Source organism: Sodiomyces alcalophilus (genome assembly GCF_042370955.1).
Source record: "Sodiomyces alcalophilus JCM 7366 unplaced genomic scaffold ACRALscaffold_1, whole genome shotgun sequence".
NCBI classification, from domain to species: domain Eukaryota; kingdom Fungi; phylum Ascomycota; class Sordariomycetes; order Glomerellales; family Plectosphaerellaceae; genus Sodiomyces; species Sodiomyces alcalophilus.
The window spans coordinates 2,111,617-2,130,032 of NW_027263532.1; the positions used below are offsets into that span (position 1 = coordinate 2,111,617).

An 18,416-nucleotide genomic window follows, 5' to 3' on the forward strand; every position below is an offset into this window, starting at 1 on the left:
GTCGTACGACGATGGCCAGCAGCACATCAGCTGCTGTCGTGCCTTTAACGCGCCTCGCAACCACGAGATCATTCATGATGCGCGCGGTTTGGAAGAGTCTGGCGCGGTACGTCGCAGTCGTGCCCCTCATTCTGAACCTCAGGACGTTGGCTTTCGCATTCGCGCTGCTCAACCTGAAGAGCTTACATTTCATGTGGATTGTATGTTTGTTTAATATTATTATCTTATTATGCCATTGCCTTGTTGGCCCTTCGTTCATATAGCCCTCACTAATATTTGAAATCGCGCTACGATAGATCCGTTTCTTCCGCGCCTTTATCCGCCGCATGACCGACCCCGCGACCAGCAAGCACCTCTCCCCGCGGTGCCTCTTCCTCCCGGCCATCAGCGCCACGCGGTCCCCGGCGCTGGAATGCGACCACAACATGCACAAGTCCAACTCGACCTACTTCACCGACATGGACATGTGCCGGATCAATTTCTGCGCCCTGTTCTTCGGCAAGCCCTTCAACCCGTTCCCCGGGCCGACAAACTTCAACATGGTCCTGGGGGGTTCGTCGTGCACCTGGCGCAAGGAGATCAAGCCGTACCAGGCGTATGAGCTGTGGACGCGCATCATCTCCTGGGACGAGAAGTGGCTCTACATTGTGACGCACTTTGTCGAGCCCGGCGTGCACGTACCAAAGGAGTACGTCATGCAGCCGGGCAGGAGGAGGAAAAACGCGAAAAAGTCCGGGCAGAAGAAGGAGGGCGTGGACAAGCTGAAGACGGTTTTCGCCTCGTCCGTTTCACGGTACGTCTTTAAGAATAACAGACGGACGCTTCCGCCGCAGGATGTCTTGCGCCAAGTCGGTTTGCTGCCGCAGGATGAGGCCGAGCTGGCGGAGGTTGAGAGAGTACGACTCGAGGCGTTGCCTATCGGACGTCTGGAGACTGGGTGGGACTCGGTTCATTCGGCTTTTGAGCCGGGTGAGGCTGCCCTAGGTTGGTACAGTAGCGCATATTGAGAGGGCGATTTTTTTTTTCTCCTTTTTCGCGATAGCTGTATTAGAACCCTTTGATCAATGCACTAGAATAGACATGTTCTAAATTAAGCCAGGGACATGTTTTGACGACAGTTAGCGCATTATCCCACGTGCAACCGTTTGAACTGAAAAGGGGAAACGGTGTCATCGGAATCACATGCAACAACTGGGCCAGATATGTATCCAGCGGTGGGCCACCAATCGAGTGGGTCAATCGGGATTGGGTTAGTGTAACTGAAGATCCTGCACTGTAGCCAATTTACTCAGTGCCTTGCCTAGGTAAGTAGGTAGTGTAGCTATCCGTACCTTGGCCATGGATACGTCACTTCAATTAGTCGGTTGACGCTCCGGCTCTCTTGTTCCTGGTGTAATAGTTGGGAAGACAGAAGTACGGACTGAAAGTATAGGTAAGCCAGCCCCTGGTGAAGTGCAGGGGTCTCGGAGATGAGTAATCACAATAATGCCGTGGCCCATGTGATGCTTTCGGTGTCTTGAGGCAGTACCAATCTTGACCACTCGCAAGCATCTCGACCGGAAGGACGCAGCAAACAATGGTTCCCAACACAAGAGTCGTCCCTTTTTCCACGGCGTCGCAAGTCACGCCAGTCGGTCGAAACGTCTACAGGGCCTTCCTGGAGCCGACGTATTGCGTGGGCGCAGGTCAGTCGTCACACCTCCCGCCTCATCTCTCACTCATCTGTGGGACATGGAGACCAATCTGTGTTGACAACCGCATCCTGCAGTCCCCAACGGCGGTTATGTCGCATCCACCATCGTACGAGCCGTCTCGGACTACCTGGGCCCAAAGGGACACCCCGACACGATAGCCGCCCACTTCGAGTTCATCGACCGCACAGAGGTGGGCCCCGTCATCATCGTCGTCGACGACATCAAGAGCGGCCGCTCCATGTCGGTAGTCCACGTGACGCTGTACCAGGGCAGCCTATCACCCGACGCACCTTTCTTCGCCTCGCGCTCCCGGAAGCCCGTCCTGGCGTACGTCACCAACATGGCCATCCGGCTGGAGCAAGGCCTCTCGCTGTCCACGGGCTGGGAGATGCAACCGCCAGCCGCCCCCGTGGACTTTGACAAGCTCAGGGCAGGGAAAGATTCCCGGTGGACGCAGCGGTCGAGGCTGACCGTCGGGTCCGACCTGATGCGCGACTTTGTGCGTGCCAGCCAGCAGTTTCACTACTACTACCCGTCCGAGCCGGGCCGTCGCGGGCAGGAAGACGTCTGGCTGCGCTTCGCGTCGGGCGAGAACTTTACGGACGCGGCCATCCCCCTCGTCGCCGACGCGCTGCCGTACGTCATCGAGGCGTGGCGGCCGCGCGAGGACGAGAAGCAGACGCCCTTCCGGACGACCGACATGTGGTGGTATCCTACCTTGTCGTTCTCTCTCGACGTCAAGAAGGCGCTGCCGGGCGAAGGGAGCGAGTGGCTTTTCATGCGGTGCTTTACAAGATCGATCAAGAATGGAAGGTTAGACTTGCAGTCGGTGATTCTGGACCAGCATGGCGAGCTGGTGGCCCTGGCTAATCACGTCAACTTGGCTATGCCGGCGTCGCGGAACACTCGGAAACGCAAGACGGTAGACAATAAATTGTAGTACTTTGTTCACGAAGCCGGGCGAGACTCCCTGGACTCCCTGGCATGAGTGGCCCACCCTTATCTTTTGACACCGGCAAGTCGACTTGCAGCGACGTCCATGCTGGCGACAGTTGTGACGTCGTACGAAGATATATGCTCAGTACTTCATTCTCGTTATATCCCGAATCTCTGTGGCAAGTCGAATTACTATGAGAGTCATTTTATTGGCTACGGGACAGAAAATAAAGTGGACTGATTTCAGCGCGTCGAGTCACGTGACCTGATCCAGAATCGATAAGAAAATCTTAAAGAACCTTGGAAAAAATGTCCGAAGAACTTCGGCGTCATTCTCGATTTTGGTGATATCAGCAAAAGTTTATTATTCTTTTTGTTTTTCCATACAACCTCCTCTTTCTGAATCCTCTCGCGTAACGCCGACCAACACACCCATTTTATCCACTAAACAAACGTCAACTATCAACTATTATATAATATACCATGGGCTGGTTCTGGGCCGATGCGCCGGTTGTCGCGACACCGAAAAGTCCGCCTGTTGGACACCCGGCAGTAGGCGGCTTTGATGGAATGGCACCTCCGGTATGCGCCGCAAAGCCCAATATTGGACGCTCGTCGTGACATGATCGACTAACAGAGAGTGTAGCCAGGATGTCCTATGCACCAAAAATCCGCCGATGCGCTGAAACCCCCTACACCCGCCAAACCAGTCAACACATCATCGCCTCCCGCGTCCTGCCCTGTCGATCACGGCCAGGGCCCTCCTGCGTCATGTCCTGTGGATCACAGCAAAGCAACCCAGGACGCCCAATCGAATTCGTTCCTGTCACAGATCAACCCCCTTAACTACATGTTCCGGGAAATCTCGCAGGCGCCGGCCCCGAACCAGGCCGTCGCCCTCCCGACCTCGCGCGAACCTTCCACCATCCCCAAGGGCTCGGGCGACGGTAATTGGGAATACCCGTCGCCGCAGCAGATGTACAACGCGCTCCTGCGCAAGGGCTACACGGATACCGACATCACGGCCGTCGAGTCCATGGTGGCCTGCCACAACTTCCTAAACGAGGGCGCCTGGGCCGAGATTGTGGGCTGGGAGGACCGCTTTTCCCAGGGTCTCGTCAAGGGCCTGAAGATTTGCAGTCGCGGCGAGGAACACGCTGCCGAGCTGGCCTACGCGGAAAAGACCGGCACCGAGATTCCCCCGACACTCAACCGCTTCCAGGGCCGCCCCAAGGATATCACGCCCAAGGCGACCATGATGCAGGTCCTCGGCTGGATTTATCCTTCCAAGTTCCAGTACGTTGCCCTTTTGCCCTGCCTGCCACCGAATGATCGCTTGGAGTTACTGACGGTATTCACTTAGAACGGAGCCGCCATTCGACCGCCATGACTGGTACGTCTCGCGCAAGGTCGGCGACGAGATGAAGGAAGTCCGCTACGTCATCGACTACTACTCGGGCGAACCGGAACCCACTGGCGAACCCGTCTTCTATCTCGACGTCCGACCTGCCTTTACGCCTCTCGGAGCCGCGGAGCGATTCATCAGATGGGGAACCGACGTCTGGTGGAGGGCCTCCGGCGCCGAGGTTCGCGAGGCAGCAAAGTCGAAGAATGAACAGGCGCAGTGACGAAAAGGCAATCTTTCCGGCCGACGATACACCTAGGCCGGGCTGTACGATGATTGACGCGGGGGTATTGTTGCGCGTGTGATGGGATCATGGCATGGGGCGGCGTTTGACTCGACTTGGGAAAAGTGCCCCTGGCATTAACGACTCTCCTCTTCTGTTCTGGTGTCTTGCCTTTTTGTCCTTCCTATCCTTTATACTAATCATGTATCACTATGAGGCTGAGATGACCTGTTAGCCGGCCGAACTATCCGACACCAGGGAAAGCTCGTCATATTTGGTCGAATATTACCAATGTTGTATTCTCTTGCGTCCTGATTGAAGACCTGTGGGAACAGTTGGACAGAAACGACGACACTCGCACCTTGGACTCGACACTATTGCGCCCAGGAGATCTGCTTTGGCTGTGGATATCGACATGCCTCCCTACGAGCTTTGTTTCGCGTGCTCCCAAAAGAAACATTGTTTCTCCCAGCCCATCATCTTTGTCGAGTTTCCACGCGTAAAGGAGATGCTCGCCAACAAAAGAATGAACCAAAGTAACACCAAAGATTGTTCTGTCCCAATACCAGTGTACCGCGGCGCCACTCCGCCTTGACGTTCTTTGAACAGTTCACTACAAAGGCGCTGTTCAGTCTTCTGTTTTGGTCACTGTTCTCGCCCGCTTTGTCAGTGTCAAAGAGGCGAGATGGCCTCGAGGACCTCGATGACCTTGAACCAAAAACAAACTCTTTGTAGAGTTCCAGCTCGGTATGAATATATGATGGCCTTGGAGCAAGTAACGACAGATGCATCTGTTTACACTCAACCCATTCCTGTCCTATACTTTAACCTCAATCCAGATCTTAGTCCAGTTCTCCATACGCACTTACCAGCCTCAGGTCAAACCAAAACGCTCACATCGCTCAGGCCGACAAGTCAAGCCATCATGTGCTACCGCGTGTACATCCATACGCTCAAATGCGATGTCCGCCCCGTCCTCTCCGACGGGCGCAACCCGCTCATAGACCCTTACGCGCCGCCGTCGACCTGCTCGTGCCCCCCGGACCAGACCCTCTCCTCCCGTCTCCGGTGCCGCCACCACGGCTGCTGCCTCCTCTCCGCCAAGACCTACGAATGCCCCAAGGAATGCCGACACATGGCCCTCTACCACGTCTACATCCCACGAAGACCGAAACGAGGCGTGCATTTCTCCCGCGGTCCAGACGAGCACTCTGCTTCATGGCGCGACATTCCCGTATTTGACGGCGCCATATTCCCCATATCCCCTTCATCGTCGCGTCCGACCTCTTCTTCTTCCTCGACGTTATATTTCTCCGCCGCAGACCGCGACGAGCCGCTCCTCACCTGCAAAGCCGAGAGTCCCGACTTTCGCCTCGCGAGGGACCAGCTCCTCGAGATCGGCCGGGCCCTGGACCGCACGCTGGTCAAGATGGACAAGGCCGACGCGGAATCCCAGAGGCTGAGGCGGATGCATGCCAGGCGCCGCAGCGAGGGGGGCCATGGGGCGTCGTGCCATGCGGTCGGGGCGGATGACTGCGCTTGGCTCCGGCAGATTGCCAATGCGGACGAGCAGGCGGATGGCCTTGACGTGGTGGTGAAGAAGTATCAGAAGCTGTGGGAGCGGTGGAAGATTTACGCGCGGGCGCTGGAGAGGAAGGGGGAGAGGCGGATCGGCGGGATGGAGGAGTGGCGGCGGAGGGAGGGCCGTGGGGGGGAGAGGGAGGAGTATGACCGTCTCATGGGGTTGTATCGGAGGCAGTCCCAGGATATCCGGGATGATGAGGCTGATATGCGTTGGGGGGCCGAGGAGGACCGCGGACGTCAGGGGAGGTGGGAGTGGGAGTGGAAGAGTGAAATGCGAAGATACCGCTCTGCCGACCGCAGGAAGTCTGCGCGGGGGTACGACTACGAGGTAAGCAGAGAGGACGGGTATCGGTCTCGAGATGATGGGAAGAGGCGGACGTACGAGGACTGGAGGAGCCATGAGAGGCGGACGTCCAGGTGCATGGACGACAGATACGACAGGGGGCACAATGTGTATTCTCTCGACTCGGGGGAAGGGGAGTATGAGAGGAGTTACCATCAGGAGCGCGAAAGGAGAAGCTCATGGGTTTAACTAAACTTTTTATTTCTTTTGTCATACGGTTGAAATGGAACGAGCATGATTCAGGGGCGGAAGAGCATGTAGAGAACTTGGAGATTGATATTATTGAAGCCCAGCAGGGGTTAAGACATTCCAGGGCCTCACCATTCTCATCGCCGAGGATTTTCTTCATCTCAGTATCAATTTGCGAATACTTGCTGCTGCTAACAACCTCGCTGTCAACTTGCTAACCTCTCAAGGCCACATGCAGCCATTTCTGCTATTCTCAGTCTGGTGTGCTCATGTTCCGCCTGCATATTACCACGCCGTGCTATTCTCGTGTCAAACAAAGGAGAGATATGAAGAGAGAGGATGGAAGTCATGAAAACAAACCATCCATGCGTCTCTTCGTCAAAAAATAACCCGGTGTAAGTGGGTTGATATCGGGGGTATAGAACGCCAAGCGGACAGAATCCGCGATGCAGAAACAACGCTGTTCCCCGTTCCATCCAGACGCAGACAAACGTCCACAAGGCAAAAAAGTCCAATTTCCGACTCCGCGCATCATGCTTTTCCCCGAGATTATCATTTCGTTCCGTGGCTGTTGACCCGGTCCATCCGTCATCATGCAAAATCATGTTCGTCAATCTTGGATGCAATCGCCATGCAAATCCCAGTGCCCCCCCCACATGCAACATACGCAAAAAGCTCAGAACCTCAAAAAAGGCATTAAAAAGGGCCAAAAAGATGAGAAAAATCACCAAGTCCGCATTCGTCCCCAGAAAGAAAGCCTCGGCCTCTTCGCCTGCCGTTCCTCCTTCTTCTCGCCGTCACCCTCTCCGTTCATGGGCCGCAGCGAGACGGGACTCACGGCGCCATCGCGAGAGTCGTCGTCGTCGTCGCTGCTGAGGTCGAGGCGATAGCGGCGCACGCTCCCCGAGTCGTCGTCGAAGGCGACGCGGGCCTTTTCCTTGGGCAGGAAGCAGTCGGGGACGAGGTGGCGGCGGGCCCAGCCCTTGACGCCGCGGTGGGCAGCGTCGATGGCGGCGTACTCGAGGCGGCGGGTGCGGTCGCTCGTCCAGTAGTGGGTGGTGGGCTGGGGGGGCGGGCGGCGGAGGGCGGGGCTGCTGGCGGTGCGGGTCGGGGTGTCGGGGCGGGGATGGGGTTGCTTCGCGTTCGTGTTGGCGAGGGCGAGGTCGGTGGGGTGGGCCGGGAAGTGGATGTAGCTTGATTGGGTTTGGTCGTGCGTGGTGATGTGAAGGTGTTGGAGGGGGAAGAACGGGTTGTTGTTGGTGTTGTTGGTCGTCGCCGTCGTCGCCGCGGGTCGTACGGAGTAGGCCGAGGTCGATTTGGGGGAACGGCGGGCGACGGGGCGGCCGCGGGATGAGACGGGGCGGGATCGGGAGTGCGGGGTGGGTGGGTTGGACCGGGTCGTGGTGGCGGTGGCATGGGAGGTGCGCGACTTGCTGGTCGAGGATAGAGAGGAAGAGGTGGAAGTCCTGGTGAGAGACTCGTAGCCGGAATCTTGCCTCTTCATTTCAGTGGACGAAGGGTGTTCGTTCTCCTTTTGGCTGTCGTGGCGAGATTGTCTTGTCGAGACGACATGGTTCTCCTGGCGCTGTGGTTGGTCCTTTGGGGGAGAGGCCGGGGGGAAGAGCTCGATGTCGTAGAAGGAGTGGTAGGTGTTGTCGGAGCCGGAGAAGCCAGGGCCGGGTCTGCTGGCCAGGGCGTCGGCGGATGCCATTCTGATGTGATCGCGCCGGTTGGCGGTTGGCATCCGGGTCGTCAAGGTGGGAGTTGGATGAGACGATGGCGGTGGTTCTTGGTAGTGGTGGTGTGTAACGCAGACGAAGTGAATCGCTGCGAAGAGGGGCTCTTCAACTCATCCAGATAAGGATCCGATGAACTGAAGTCCAATGAAGCCCCAACGAGAAACCAACCAGAACCAGAGGCGACGACCAGAGACCAAGAACCACTGGACGTCTGGCCTCACTTTGTCTTTGTCTTATGGCAACCGCAGACAGACAAAGCAAAGGCGGAACGGCCAAGGAAGAAATCGAAGGATTTTGAGGTTCGACAAGAGAAAAAAAGGGGGAAATAAATGTCTCTAGATTAACCCGTTTGTCGGTGTGTGCGTCTCGGCTCCCGGCAAGCGAAGTGAGGTGTATGTATGTTGTGACGAGCACAGACGTGGAGGTAATAAAAGCAGGAGGCGGAAATGAGGGACAAGATTGTCTCTGTCAAGTTGCGGTCAAGAGAGGGTCGCTGTGTTGGATGACGAGGTGGGAAATGTATGAGGAAAGAGGATAAGGATGCGGCTTTCGATCCTGGGTTTTCTTTTCCTGTGTATTATTCCCTCTGTTCTGGTTCTTTTCTTGTTTCCTCTCTTCAATTGACTTTGCCGGAAGAATTATTCCAATTTTTTTTTTCTAGCATGCAGTCTGTTGATGTACGTCTGCAAACGCCTGCAGCTAGACGAGAGAACGAATGGTGATGCTCAAATGTGCGGCGGGGCGTGTCGACTAAAGTCTAGGTGATTGGATAGAAAATAGGGCGGTGAAGGATGGCTAGCCGGGGAACCAAAGCCGCAGAGGGGTCGGGATGCCAAGGGCGAGATGCGGGTCGGGTCGGCCAGGGCTAGACGGGGCCGGGGTGAAGCGAAGCGTTTGAATGGTGGATGGGTTAGGGTTGTGATTCAGGTGAAGTGAGGCCGAGATTATACGTTGTAAGGACGGATATGAAGGTCGGAGGGATGATTCAGTTGTAGGCCGTTTCTTCGAGGAGCGAACCGAGTGATGGCAGCACGAGGAACGCCACAGTGATGGAAATGAGGGGGATCGGAGGTCGTTGGGTGTTGCTGCAGCGAACTAAGAATGAGGGCCAAGGATTCGGCTGGCGCCCGTGGCGTTGGTGGATTCTCTTGGTGGAGAGACGAACGGTGGACTAGGAAAAGGCGGTGGGGGGAAACATCGATGGTTTCTGGAATTGAAAAACAGAAAGTAAAGAAAGTAATAATGTCGGAAAATGATGAAACAGGGAAGAGAAATGATGGTCGTTAGTCGTAATTAGACGGTTGGACTGGTCGTTCCATGTGATGGTCCTGTCTGCAAGTACGTTGTACGTTGTATGTACAAGTACAGCGTGTGACGTGGGTTGCTGCAGTCCCTCTCGCCCTGCTGCGACAATGGTGTGTTGCGTTGCGTCTATGCAAGTACTCCAAAAAGGTCCGTCTGTGGTTTGTCTGGTTGGGGTACAAGGCGGGGAATGGTCGCTGTGTACGTTGTATGTACGTTGTACGTTGTACTGCACGAGGAGACCAAGAGGGACGATGGGGTCACGAGTTGAGAACTGGGAGGTGCCTCGGGATGAAATATCTCGACCTTCAGACAACGGCCTTATGCCTCACGGGATCTGAATTATATAATTAGAAAACCCTCGAGTATATACCAATACACCGACGAATACATACCCATTACTATCAACCAGGGCGGTACTATTTCGGGCTGCCGCCATCAACCTCGTTGCTCGCTCTACACAGTCGTTCTCACCACGAGTCGCTGCCATCCAATCGTCTCGTCCCGCGCCGGACCTTGGAACGACGCTATTCCCGCTGACCGCTCTTGTTAGCGCCTGCGTTAGCGGGTGTTTCGTGATCGGCGCCTCTCGTCGCGTGCCCCAGCCAACGGCGCCCGTCGCTGTCAACCACCTGGTCAAGACCTGGCGAAAGCCCCACTCTGGTCCAGTCACCACTGTCAGTTCCTGGTGACCCACTTGCAAGACGCATAGAGAGCCAATCAGCCGCTAGGAACCGAACCCCTCGCAACCCCTCTCCTTACCCCTCATGACGTTGGTTTGTGACGTGGAGAGCTACTCAGTACTTCGTACGCTGCCGTTTCACCGTTTACATACAACGTACACGTACGAATACACTAGGTACCCTCGGCGTTCTAATGACTTGTAGCTGTATCGTGGGCACCCAAAATGTGAATACAACGTACATTGAGAGCACAGTACACATCAGTACCTGGTATTCTGCCGTGTCAACTTGTCTTTCCCTCGGTTCAAAAAGGACGCCAAGTTCGCTCCTCGTCTGGCCCTTGCCGTCTCCCGTCGTTACACCCGCCCGAGCTCATAGCGGTGGAAAAGTTCCAAGAAGACGACTAATGCAGGCACATCTCACCTTGCATCTCCCAAACCACCCCTGTATATATGATATCGCCCTGCTATTCTATAATTCCAAGTCCAAATACTTTAGACGCCGTCCATTAAAGTATGCCGAGCCTCGTCACAGAGTGGAACGAACATGGTGTTCAATACTTACGGGTTCTGTGCAACCACAGCCCGTCGACCAGCTACAGTCGTCCTACGCATTCCATCGATTTACGCTGGTTTACAAATTACAGTAGCTTCTTTTTCTTTTCTTTCTAATTCGAGGCACAGGTCCGTCCTTTCCCCAACCCCGTCTCGGGCCCCGGTCGCCCTAGACCCACATGGTCCGATGTCCCCGGTCATATATATAAAGACTTTGCGCATTCCGGATCCGCTCGTCTTCCCGGATCCCCGGAAATGGTTCAGCGGCATTCGGCGGCTGTCGGCCCACTTCCCGGTGGGAACCGGCTCCGGAAAGACTTGAGACTCAAGATAATCTTTTGACATTCCAATTCATCTCGCTCACTACCTAGGCCTCCATAAGGGAGACAGTCATTATATTCATGGCCCTTGGCCCCATACCCCGGAAGCGAAGAGGACACAACTGGCATGCCCAGTCATGTCGTGTGAAGACTGCAAAGTAATGGACGTGCAGCTCCGTTCTCACCGTTTCCCAGTCCCGACTCTCACCCTACCCTACACCCTCAGGCTGTAGTCTCGGTCTGAGTACTCACGCCCTTCTTGTCGTCGCTTCCAGCATGAGAATTGCTATCTTGCGAAGCAAGGCCATTGAGGAGGTCGACGAGGCCAATCTCCCGGTTGATCTCGTCCATGCGCTCGACGTCGGCCGACGCCGTGCCCTCGCTGCCAAAGACGGTGTCCATCTCCTCGAGCGTGAGCCGCTTCGTCTCGGGGAGGAAGAACCAGATGAACGCCGCGCCCATGCTGGTCAGGACGCCGAAGAGGATGTACGTGCCGTACCGGATGCCTAGAGATGTAGCTATCAGCGTATGGTCCACAGAGTACGTCGTTGTCGTCTACTCCAGATGTTTATACTCGGGAAAAGGTGCAAAACTCTTACCTTGAAGCATGTCCGGAGTAACCTGGCCAACGACTGTGAGAGAACAACGATTAGCATCGACTTGTACAACCAAACTAAGAAGAAAACAGGGATTCGTACTAAAGTTGTTCATCCAGTTGCTGGACGTGGCGAGAGATACACCATACGAACGGGAGCTGAGAGGCCAAATCTCTGCCGCGATAATCCAGGCGCAAGGACCCCACTGCGCCAAGTCAGCATGAGGTCGTACAGGATGCTTGAACGGGCGAGGAGAAGACGTACCGAGTAACCAAAGTGAACCACAAAGAGCCAGACCATGCTATCAAAGCGAGTTAGTGGATAGTTAATAATGCGAGGGACAGTTGGACGCATCATCATGCATGTCCTCCGGAACTTACGCGACGGCAGCCCAACCGGCGGCGGGCTGGGAGTCCCATTGATGCTCGTTTCTGGCAAAGATGACCGCAATGATAAAGTGGCAAAGAGCCATGCCGATGGCGCCGATGGCGAGGACGGGCTTGCGGCCGACCCGATCGATGTAGAGGACCGCAGGGATGGTACTGGTCCAGCGTAAGTATCAATGTCATGGAAATCTCCAGTTGGAGTGAGGGCTGGCTGGGACTTACGCGATGAACATGACGATGCCGACTACACCAGTGGCGAGGAGCGACCTGTTTCGTGTTAGTGGTCGATACAAAGAGAACCTTCCTCCCTATCTCCTTTCGTCTCGTTGCTTCCTCTCCTTAAAACCACAACACCGGACTTACGTCGTGTTACTGTCCATGCCGAGCTGCTGGAAGATTTGCGGAGCGTAGTACCTGGAAAAGTCAGCACCCATCACGATAGTCTTCAGGTAGAGAGATAACTCACAGCACAGCGTTAATACCAGTCCATTGCTATACAGTCTGTCAGCTCCCAACCCACCCAGATAAATCACCAGAGAAACAAACCTGGAAGAACATGGTCACAGTAGCCGCAATAACACGCTTAAACATGGCCTTGGTGCGGAACAGAGAGGCAATGGCCACAAACTGCAGCTTAAAGGTGTTCCACGCAGTGGGCTCGACAAGGTTAGGAAACTTCTCGGCCGTAGTCCTCTTCTCGAACAGGGCCTGGGCCTTGATCTCGAGGAACTCGAGCTCGACCAGCTCATGGTCCTCGGGAAGGTCGCGCAGGGAGGCGAGGTTCCGGCGGGCCTCGTCCTCGCGGCCGTGGGCCACCAGCCACCGCGGGGAGAAGGGCATGAAGGCCATGCCGACGAGGAGGACGAGCGCCGGGGCGAGCTGGAGGCACGTCGGGATCATCCACGCGGCGTCGCTCTGTTCGCCGCGCTCGGTGCCGCCGATGAAATGCGTCCCGTAGTCGATCCAGAAGCTGATCATGATGCCGAAGGTAATCGCGAGCTGTTGGGTTGCGACCAAGGCGCCGCGGACCTCGGGCGGTGCGACTTCGGAGTTGTACTACCAAATCGAGCGACGTTAGAATCTAGTGCTCTTGTTTTGTTGTCTCGCGACGGACATGCTCGGTTAGGGAGGGTGAGAGCGCAAGAACATACGGTAGGCACAATCATGGACAAGCTACCGACGCCCATACCGGTGATGAAGCGACCGGCGAGGGTGGCTTGCGCTCCGGCGGGGGTGATGGCGACGGTCTGAACGACGACGCCGATGATGAAGACGACGGTGGCCAGGATGATGCCGTATTTGCGAGACATGTATTCAGCGATGAAGCCGGACAGGATGGCTCCCACCCAGGCACCGAGCTCGAGAATGGCCGTCAGCCATCCCTTTTTTGTCTGGTCGGCTTCGGGATCGAAAGGGTTGTATTCGCCCATGTCTAACAAACGGAGGTCAGCTTTTTTTCTTTTCTTCTTCTTTAGGTCAAGGTAAGGGGGAAAAGCAAAAAAGGGGTACAGGGCTGGTAATCGAAGACTTACGCTCCTTAAAGGACGGCATGGCGAGAAGGCCAGAGAACATGCTAATCAACACACCAACTCGTCAGTCATCAGGCCTCGTCTCTCCCATTTCCCTGGATCCTGGGCATCCGCAAGCCGAGATGGCTGGAATTCCAAAAACCGGAAGAACTGGATCGGAACGTCAAACGTGGATGTGGTCAACGTACCCCTGGTTGTAACCATAGAGAACACCGCCGATACAAGCGAACAAGGCGATGCGGAAGACCTTGAAGTTTTGCACGAGAGCCCGGGGACCACTGGACCCCATCAGGGCCTGTCGCCTATGAAGCGCGACATCGAAGAATTGCGTGCCGCCGCCGCCGCCGCCGCCGCCGCCGCCCATGATGTATGATGTCTTGTGGTGTGTAGTGTGTAGTTGCTCAGACACCAGACAGCTTAGTCGAATCGAACGGGCGAGAAGACGAGTCGAAGAGGGAGTGAACTGCAAGTAAGTAGTATTCTCGACCCCTTTGCTTGGCTTGGGGAAACCCTTTATTCATCAGCTTCCTGACGCGCAGGTAGGGGCTTCGTCCGGGTATTTAAACAGATGAATTCCATCCCCGTCCCTTGTCCCCAGCCCAACCGACCCCAGTCAAGCCCAGTCAATCATGGCTGCAGCATCGCAAACACGGCAAGTGGGGAGCTTCTCGCAAACGGCCAGTCGCTCGGCATGAATCGTCGGATCACGGCACCTGACCGACGCGTCGCAGGGTCGCTTGACCCCGGTATGAATGGACTGACGCGGGAGTGGGGATGACCCGTTGCCCATGGGGAGAGAAAAGCTGCAACGGGGAAGATGGGAAGACGTCTCGGCCAATGGCAACGGTAGCACGAGAGGTATTATTGTGTCGTTGTACAGTATGTAGACACCGATCAGCGCAGAGGTAATTAGAGTGTTCCCAGTCTTCCGGAACGAAACAAGTCTCGTGTGGAGAGACACCGAGGGAACGCCGGTGAGAGCTACAGAGTATCCCATCCGTCCGGTCGGTATTCTCGGCAGACCCGCTTGTCGCAGATAAGACGACACGTACAATGCTCGATGCCAACGGCCCTATGCTTGAGTATACGAAAGAATCATGACTCTCAACTGCCTCCGTTGTAGTTGAGCTGTGTGAGCCGCCTCGAACGAAATGCCGCGGTGAGAAAAGCCACAGACGGGCTACGCCGTGCTAAGCAAATCTGCCGTTTTAGCCTGATATATTACGCCGACTCGGTCAAGCCGGAGGGACGACGGGATTGGCCCAGAGCACGCGGGGATCCCACTTGGACGCGAGCCGGAAGGGGAACCAGGGATCATGCTCACGCGGGTTGCAACAGGGAGTGGTGACAAGCTCATCCAAGCCGCACGGCGCCTCGCTAGTTATGTTCTTTGTGCTAACGTGTGGGGGCAGAAGGGGAAGCCGAAGCGTTGACAGGTTCGAGGGAGACGGTTAGACGGTTTCTTATTAGGGCGCTTCTGTGGTTTAGATGAAGTCCCGGGGCTTTCCTCCCCCTTTTCCTCTCCTTTTGAAAAACAAATAAAATAAAAAATAAAATAAAATAAAAATCCCTTTGTCGCCATTGAAGCCGTCGCTTTGGCCTCTGTTGGCGCACGCGCGGCATGATTCCGTTCTCATGCCGCTGGTTCTAGACGCCTCGAGGCCGTGGCAAATTCCGTGTTGGCTTCGGATACAAGGCGATCTGTTGGTGTTTCTTCGTATTCTTTTGTCTTCATATTCCCTTTGCCCTCGATTTCTTCCGTTTCCTTTCATGCGGTCTCACTACGACATCGTTCCTCGGCCCTGTTGCCTCGTGGAGGCACCGGGGAGCTTGTCGGTTCCACTGCCCCATGCATGATTGACCGCTTGACACGGGCGAAGCATGGAATCATGTTCAGCGCTGCCCCGTGGGGCCCAACATCCTGGGACTGTTAAGCGAGTGCGGCAAGGTATTCGGGAGAGTACAGAGTAAGACCGCCGTCTGAATAATACCCTACAAGTCTAGTAGAAACGTCGCTTATCTCTGCATCACGTCTCTTATGACGTCTCACCTCTTAAGGTTCCAGTCCAGTCTTAATGAAGAAACTTGGCTTTAGACAGCAGCTAGATTCGTTCCAACGGTCGCTCGACCTTTCTAGAACGACATTTGCCGGTTTCCAATGCCAGGGCAGTATTACCAGAATGTTGTGCCACATGCGTCGCATCGGCATTAGGGAGAAGAATGGCGGAATAAGTGCATTGAATATTCTTCTGTTAATTAACATCATAGCTCCATAACGCTTTGTTATACATGAATTTCACCGCTGTTTCGACGATATCGACGAATCGCTCCTCTTCAACCTCGACATCCATAAAATGCCAGTCTCGCTTCTTTAGGACCATAGACGCGTTAGTGGCATTATCATACCCCTGACCCTCCACCCCCCTGTCCATTTCCCTGCCCTCCCCTTCCCTCTCCTCCTCCTCCCTCTCAGGCTCATCCATGGGAATAGCGGCACCATGGGTCCGGAAGTATCCCAGGTCGAGCAGGTTGGCCACATTCCGGTACCCCTTCTGGTCCAGGCCGTCCGGCTGTATCTCGACCACAGCCCCGGCGCCCCGCCGCATGAACAAAATGTGCGTCAGCCCCGCGCCGTGCACCCCGACCAACACGTCCGTCTCGCGCGCGAGGCGGACCTGGTCGGGAAACGACAGCGCCGCAAAGTCGACGGCCTGCACCCTGACGTGTAGGCCCCTCTTCTCGAGCGCCGCCAGCAGGGACGCCTGGTTCCTGAGCCGCCGGGTCTGCCTCCGGTCGATGAGCGTCACGACGATGGGCTCCTCCCCGCCGCGCACGGCGGCTTCCTCGATGCCGTAGAACCCGCGTATCCGGGACGAGAAGACGTCGACAATGGGCGCCGAGTGGCAGGGCTGGACGTTCCACTCCTCCCGCCAGAGCGGGTTGCTGCCCCCCGCGAGGGGGACGATGATGTTGGCGTCTTGCACGGCGTGGACAGCCGCCGGGTCGGAGAGGAGGTGCGTGAGACGGACGGGTTTCCTCCGGGCGAAGAGCGTCCAGAGATCGAAAAAGGGGCCGTCTTCCCGCTCGTCGAGGATGACTACTTGCGTATCGTCCGCTTCGTCGACGCCGAAAAACGGCTCGCCGCCCCTGGACGGGTCGCGCGACATGCGCAGCACGTCGAAGGTCATGTATGTGGAGAAGATCTCCATGAGGCAGTGCCATGGATTTCCTTCACCCTCGCGCTTCAACAGGAGGTACGTCTTGGGGGGCGAGAGGATAGGAGAAGAGCCATCGGACGACGCGGCAGCAGCAGGCTCCACGTCGAGCGGTGCCGGCGCGGAAGTTTCGTCATTGCGCCTCGCGAGACTAGTGTCCTTTTGCGAAACGACTACGGCCTCTCGGAAGACGTTTCGGGGACCAGTTTCGTACATGTACCCGCGAAGTCGGTTGAAAGGGACGATGCCGCGCTGCTTCTCCTCCACCTCCAACTTCCGCAGCGCGCAGTCGAGGTGGAACTTTCCAGACGCCGGGTCGAGGACGGCGCCACGGCCGATGCAGAGGGAGTCGTCGGCTTCATCGGCTCGCACCTTGGTGTGGAAGCAAGTTAGCAAAGAGCGAGAGTCGGGCGTGCAGTACGAGCCCGCACGGTCGCGGAATCCTTCGAGGTAGGCGGTGGAGAAGCGCGCGGCGCAGAAATCTTCCGACTGTTGTGTGGGGGAGCGGTATTCCGATGGTTCGTCAAGGGGCTCGAGGGTAATGGGATCGGTTGTTAGGGACGAGATGACGGCTGCTTCTTGTCGCGGCGACTGGTAGACGAAATCGGACGGGTAGAGCTGGTAGGCACGGTACGAAAAGGTCAGGACGGTCACAATGAGGAGTGCCGCAAGAATCGGCACAAGCCTCCTGTGAACGTAGGTCGTCACCAGCATGCCGGGCCAGAAACGCGACAGCCCCTAGGAAGCGGCATGAAGCATTAGGCGCGACGACATGCGTGAGGCACGGGAAACGAGAACATGGCCAGAGGCCAGAGGGTAAGTGGTGAAAAATAATCCCATTCTCGTTCCAGACGCAATATTGGCACATGGGCTGCGAACCAACCCCTGTCATAAGCAACACACGTCCCTTGTGGGCCTAGTTCTGCAGGGTTCCAGTGGCCCAGGGGTTGGCATCACCAACGGTCAAATCCTTCTGGGATGACTGCATGTGCCGCACGGTTGAGGCCAGTCGTTGTCGGGGCGGAGAGGCCGTCGAGAGTCCGTCGAGAGTGGCCGTCGGTCTAACAAAAAAACAAATGGGAATAGATGCGCCCATTTTGATCTTCAGTCGTTTCTGTCCCAGAGACTGATTTCCTTCGCAGGACCTAGGCCGAAGATGCGGATACGTCCGAGATGATCAACTTCGCTACGGCTCGCTACCAGCCTGTCACTGGACCCGCCAGCACCTGCGCCCCAATAGTTTGTGACCAACAATAAGCCGAATGGTCTTGGCGAGAGGCTCCCTTGCAGATACGGCGAATCAGTTGGTGCTTAGGCGCCCAGCTCGAAGTCGTAGCAACTTTGGACAGATGAATGTTTTGTACACCCTGCCACTGCAGGACCGTCGGCTTGTGCCACGCGAAGGTGCTCGTGCGGACTATTAACCATGTTGCGATGATTCTTCAAAGGACAGCTGCGAACCGCGCGAGGGATAGTAATTACCCGACTACTTGTCGTGATAGCCTAACCCACTGTCTCACTCTTCCAAACGGACTAGACAGATTCGTGTACAAGACGCACTTCCTGCGCATACTGAACAGCCCACTTGTCGTCCCAGGGCAGACATTGAGAGAAACGGTGACAGCGGTGAGGGCAAAGATGTTCATGGACATCCGCAAGACCAGATGTCGAGTAAAGAGGCAGCCCTCTGCCAGTCCATCGGTCAAATCACGCCTGCG

The 18,416-nt window shown here is 56.1% G+C and overlaps 10 protein-coding genes across 10 annotated transcripts; 5 read left to right on the forward strand and 5 right to left on the reverse strand.

The window, feature by feature from the left end:
* Positions 1-77: 77 nt before the first annotated feature.
* ACRALDRAFT_1067345 (uncharacterized protein) lies at positions 78-1,007 on the forward strand (the record flags this gene model as incomplete). Its single annotated transcript, XM_071017439.1, has 2 exons — positions 78-200; positions 297-1,007. The coding sequence occupies 2 exons, from the start codon at positions 78-80 to the stop codon at positions 1,005-1,007; spliced, it is 834 nt and encodes a 277-aa protein (XP_070879003.1).
* A 544-nt stretch (positions 1,008-1,551) lies between these two features.
* On the forward strand, positions 1,552-2,757 carry ACRALDRAFT_1060053 (uncharacterized protein). Its single transcript, XM_071016173.1, has one exon. The coding sequence runs from the start codon at positions 1,933-1,935 to the stop codon at positions 2,632-2,634; it is 702 nt and encodes a 233-aa protein (XP_070879004.1). The 5' UTR covers positions 1,552-1,932; the 3' UTR covers positions 2,635-2,757.
* Positions 2,758-3,013: 256 nt separating this feature from the next.
* ACRALDRAFT_1073948 (uncharacterized protein) lies at positions 3,014-4,679 on the forward strand. The gene is made up of 3 exons (XM_071018177.1): positions 3,014-3,212; positions 3,277-3,926; positions 3,994-4,679. Exons 1-3 carry the CDS (start codon positions 3,114-3,116, stop codon positions 4,256-4,258), a joined length of 1,014 nt encoding a protein of 337 aa, XP_070879005.1. The 5' UTR covers positions 3,014-3,113; the 3' UTR covers positions 4,259-4,679.
* A 468-nt stretch (positions 4,680-5,147) lies between these two features.
* On the forward strand, positions 5,148-6,446 carry ACRALDRAFT_1079105 (uncharacterized protein; the record flags this gene model as incomplete). The annotated part of the gene is made up of 2 exons (XM_071018861.1): positions 5,148-6,170; positions 6,429-6,446. Exons 1-2 carry the CDS (start codon positions 5,184-5,186, stop codon positions 6,444-6,446), a joined length of 1,005 nt encoding a protein of 334 aa, XP_070879006.1. The 5' UTR covers positions 5,148-5,183.
* Positions 6,447-6,457: 11 nt separating this feature from the next.
* Positions 6,458-7,061, reverse strand: ACRALDRAFT_2031188 (uncharacterized protein). Its single transcript, XM_071020676.1, has one exon. The coding sequence runs from the start codon at positions 6,977-6,979 to the stop codon at positions 6,581-6,583; it is 399 nt and encodes a 132-aa protein (XP_070879007.1). The 5' UTR covers positions 6,980-7,061; the 3' UTR covers positions 6,458-6,580.
* Positions 7,043-8,583, reverse strand: ACRALDRAFT_2050419 (uncharacterized protein). The gene has a single exon (XM_071021584.1). The coding sequence runs from the start codon at positions 8,116-8,118 to the stop codon at positions 7,099-7,101; it is 1,020 nt and encodes a 339-aa protein (XP_070879008.1). The 5' UTR covers positions 8,119-8,583; the 3' UTR covers positions 7,043-7,098.
* Positions 8,454-10,125, reverse strand: ACRALDRAFT_205971 (uncharacterized protein; the record flags this gene model as incomplete). Its single annotated transcript, XM_071021895.1, has 8 exons — positions 8,454-8,668; positions 8,795-8,863; positions 8,922-8,978; positions 9,075-9,320; positions 9,413-9,612; positions 9,651-9,735; positions 9,797-10,075; positions 10,113-10,125. 8 exons carry the CDS (start codon positions 10,123-10,125, stop codon positions 8,454-8,456), a joined length of 1,164 nt encoding a protein of 387 aa, XP_070879009.1.
* Positions 10,126-10,182: 57 nt separating this feature from the next.
* On the forward strand, positions 10,183-10,994 carry ACRALDRAFT_205970 (uncharacterized protein; the record flags this gene model as incomplete). Its single annotated transcript, XM_071021894.1, has 4 exons — positions 10,183-10,232; positions 10,303-10,633; positions 10,682-10,729; positions 10,782-10,994. The coding sequence occupies 4 exons, from the start codon at positions 10,183-10,185 to the stop codon at positions 10,992-10,994; spliced, it is 642 nt and encodes a 213-aa protein (XP_070879010.1).
* A 200-nt stretch (positions 10,995-11,194) lies between these two features.
* ACRALDRAFT_1067341 (uncharacterized protein) lies at positions 11,195-13,847 on the reverse strand (the record flags this gene model as incomplete). The annotated part of the gene is made up of 12 exons (XM_071017438.1): positions 11,195-11,478; positions 11,572-11,604; positions 11,671-11,773; positions 11,833-11,869; positions 11,949-12,110; positions 12,177-12,221; positions 12,318-12,368; positions 12,421-12,446; positions 12,501-13,010; positions 13,106-13,386; positions 13,487-13,527; positions 13,672-13,847. 12 exons carry the CDS (start codon positions 13,845-13,847, stop codon positions 11,195-11,197), a joined length of 1,749 nt encoding a protein of 582 aa, XP_070879011.1.
* Positions 13,848-15,741: 1,894 nt separating this feature from the next.
* ACRALDRAFT_2073163 (glycosyltransferase family 61 protein) lies at positions 15,742-17,217 on the reverse strand (the record flags this gene model as incomplete). The annotated part of the gene is made up of 3 exons (XM_071022215.1): positions 15,742-15,929; positions 15,981-16,797; positions 16,873-17,217. Coding segments are annotated over 3 exons (1,350 nt in total), but the record flags the coding sequence as incomplete, so codon positions are not given.
* Between the last annotated feature and the right edge of the window lie 1,199 nt (positions 17,218-18,416).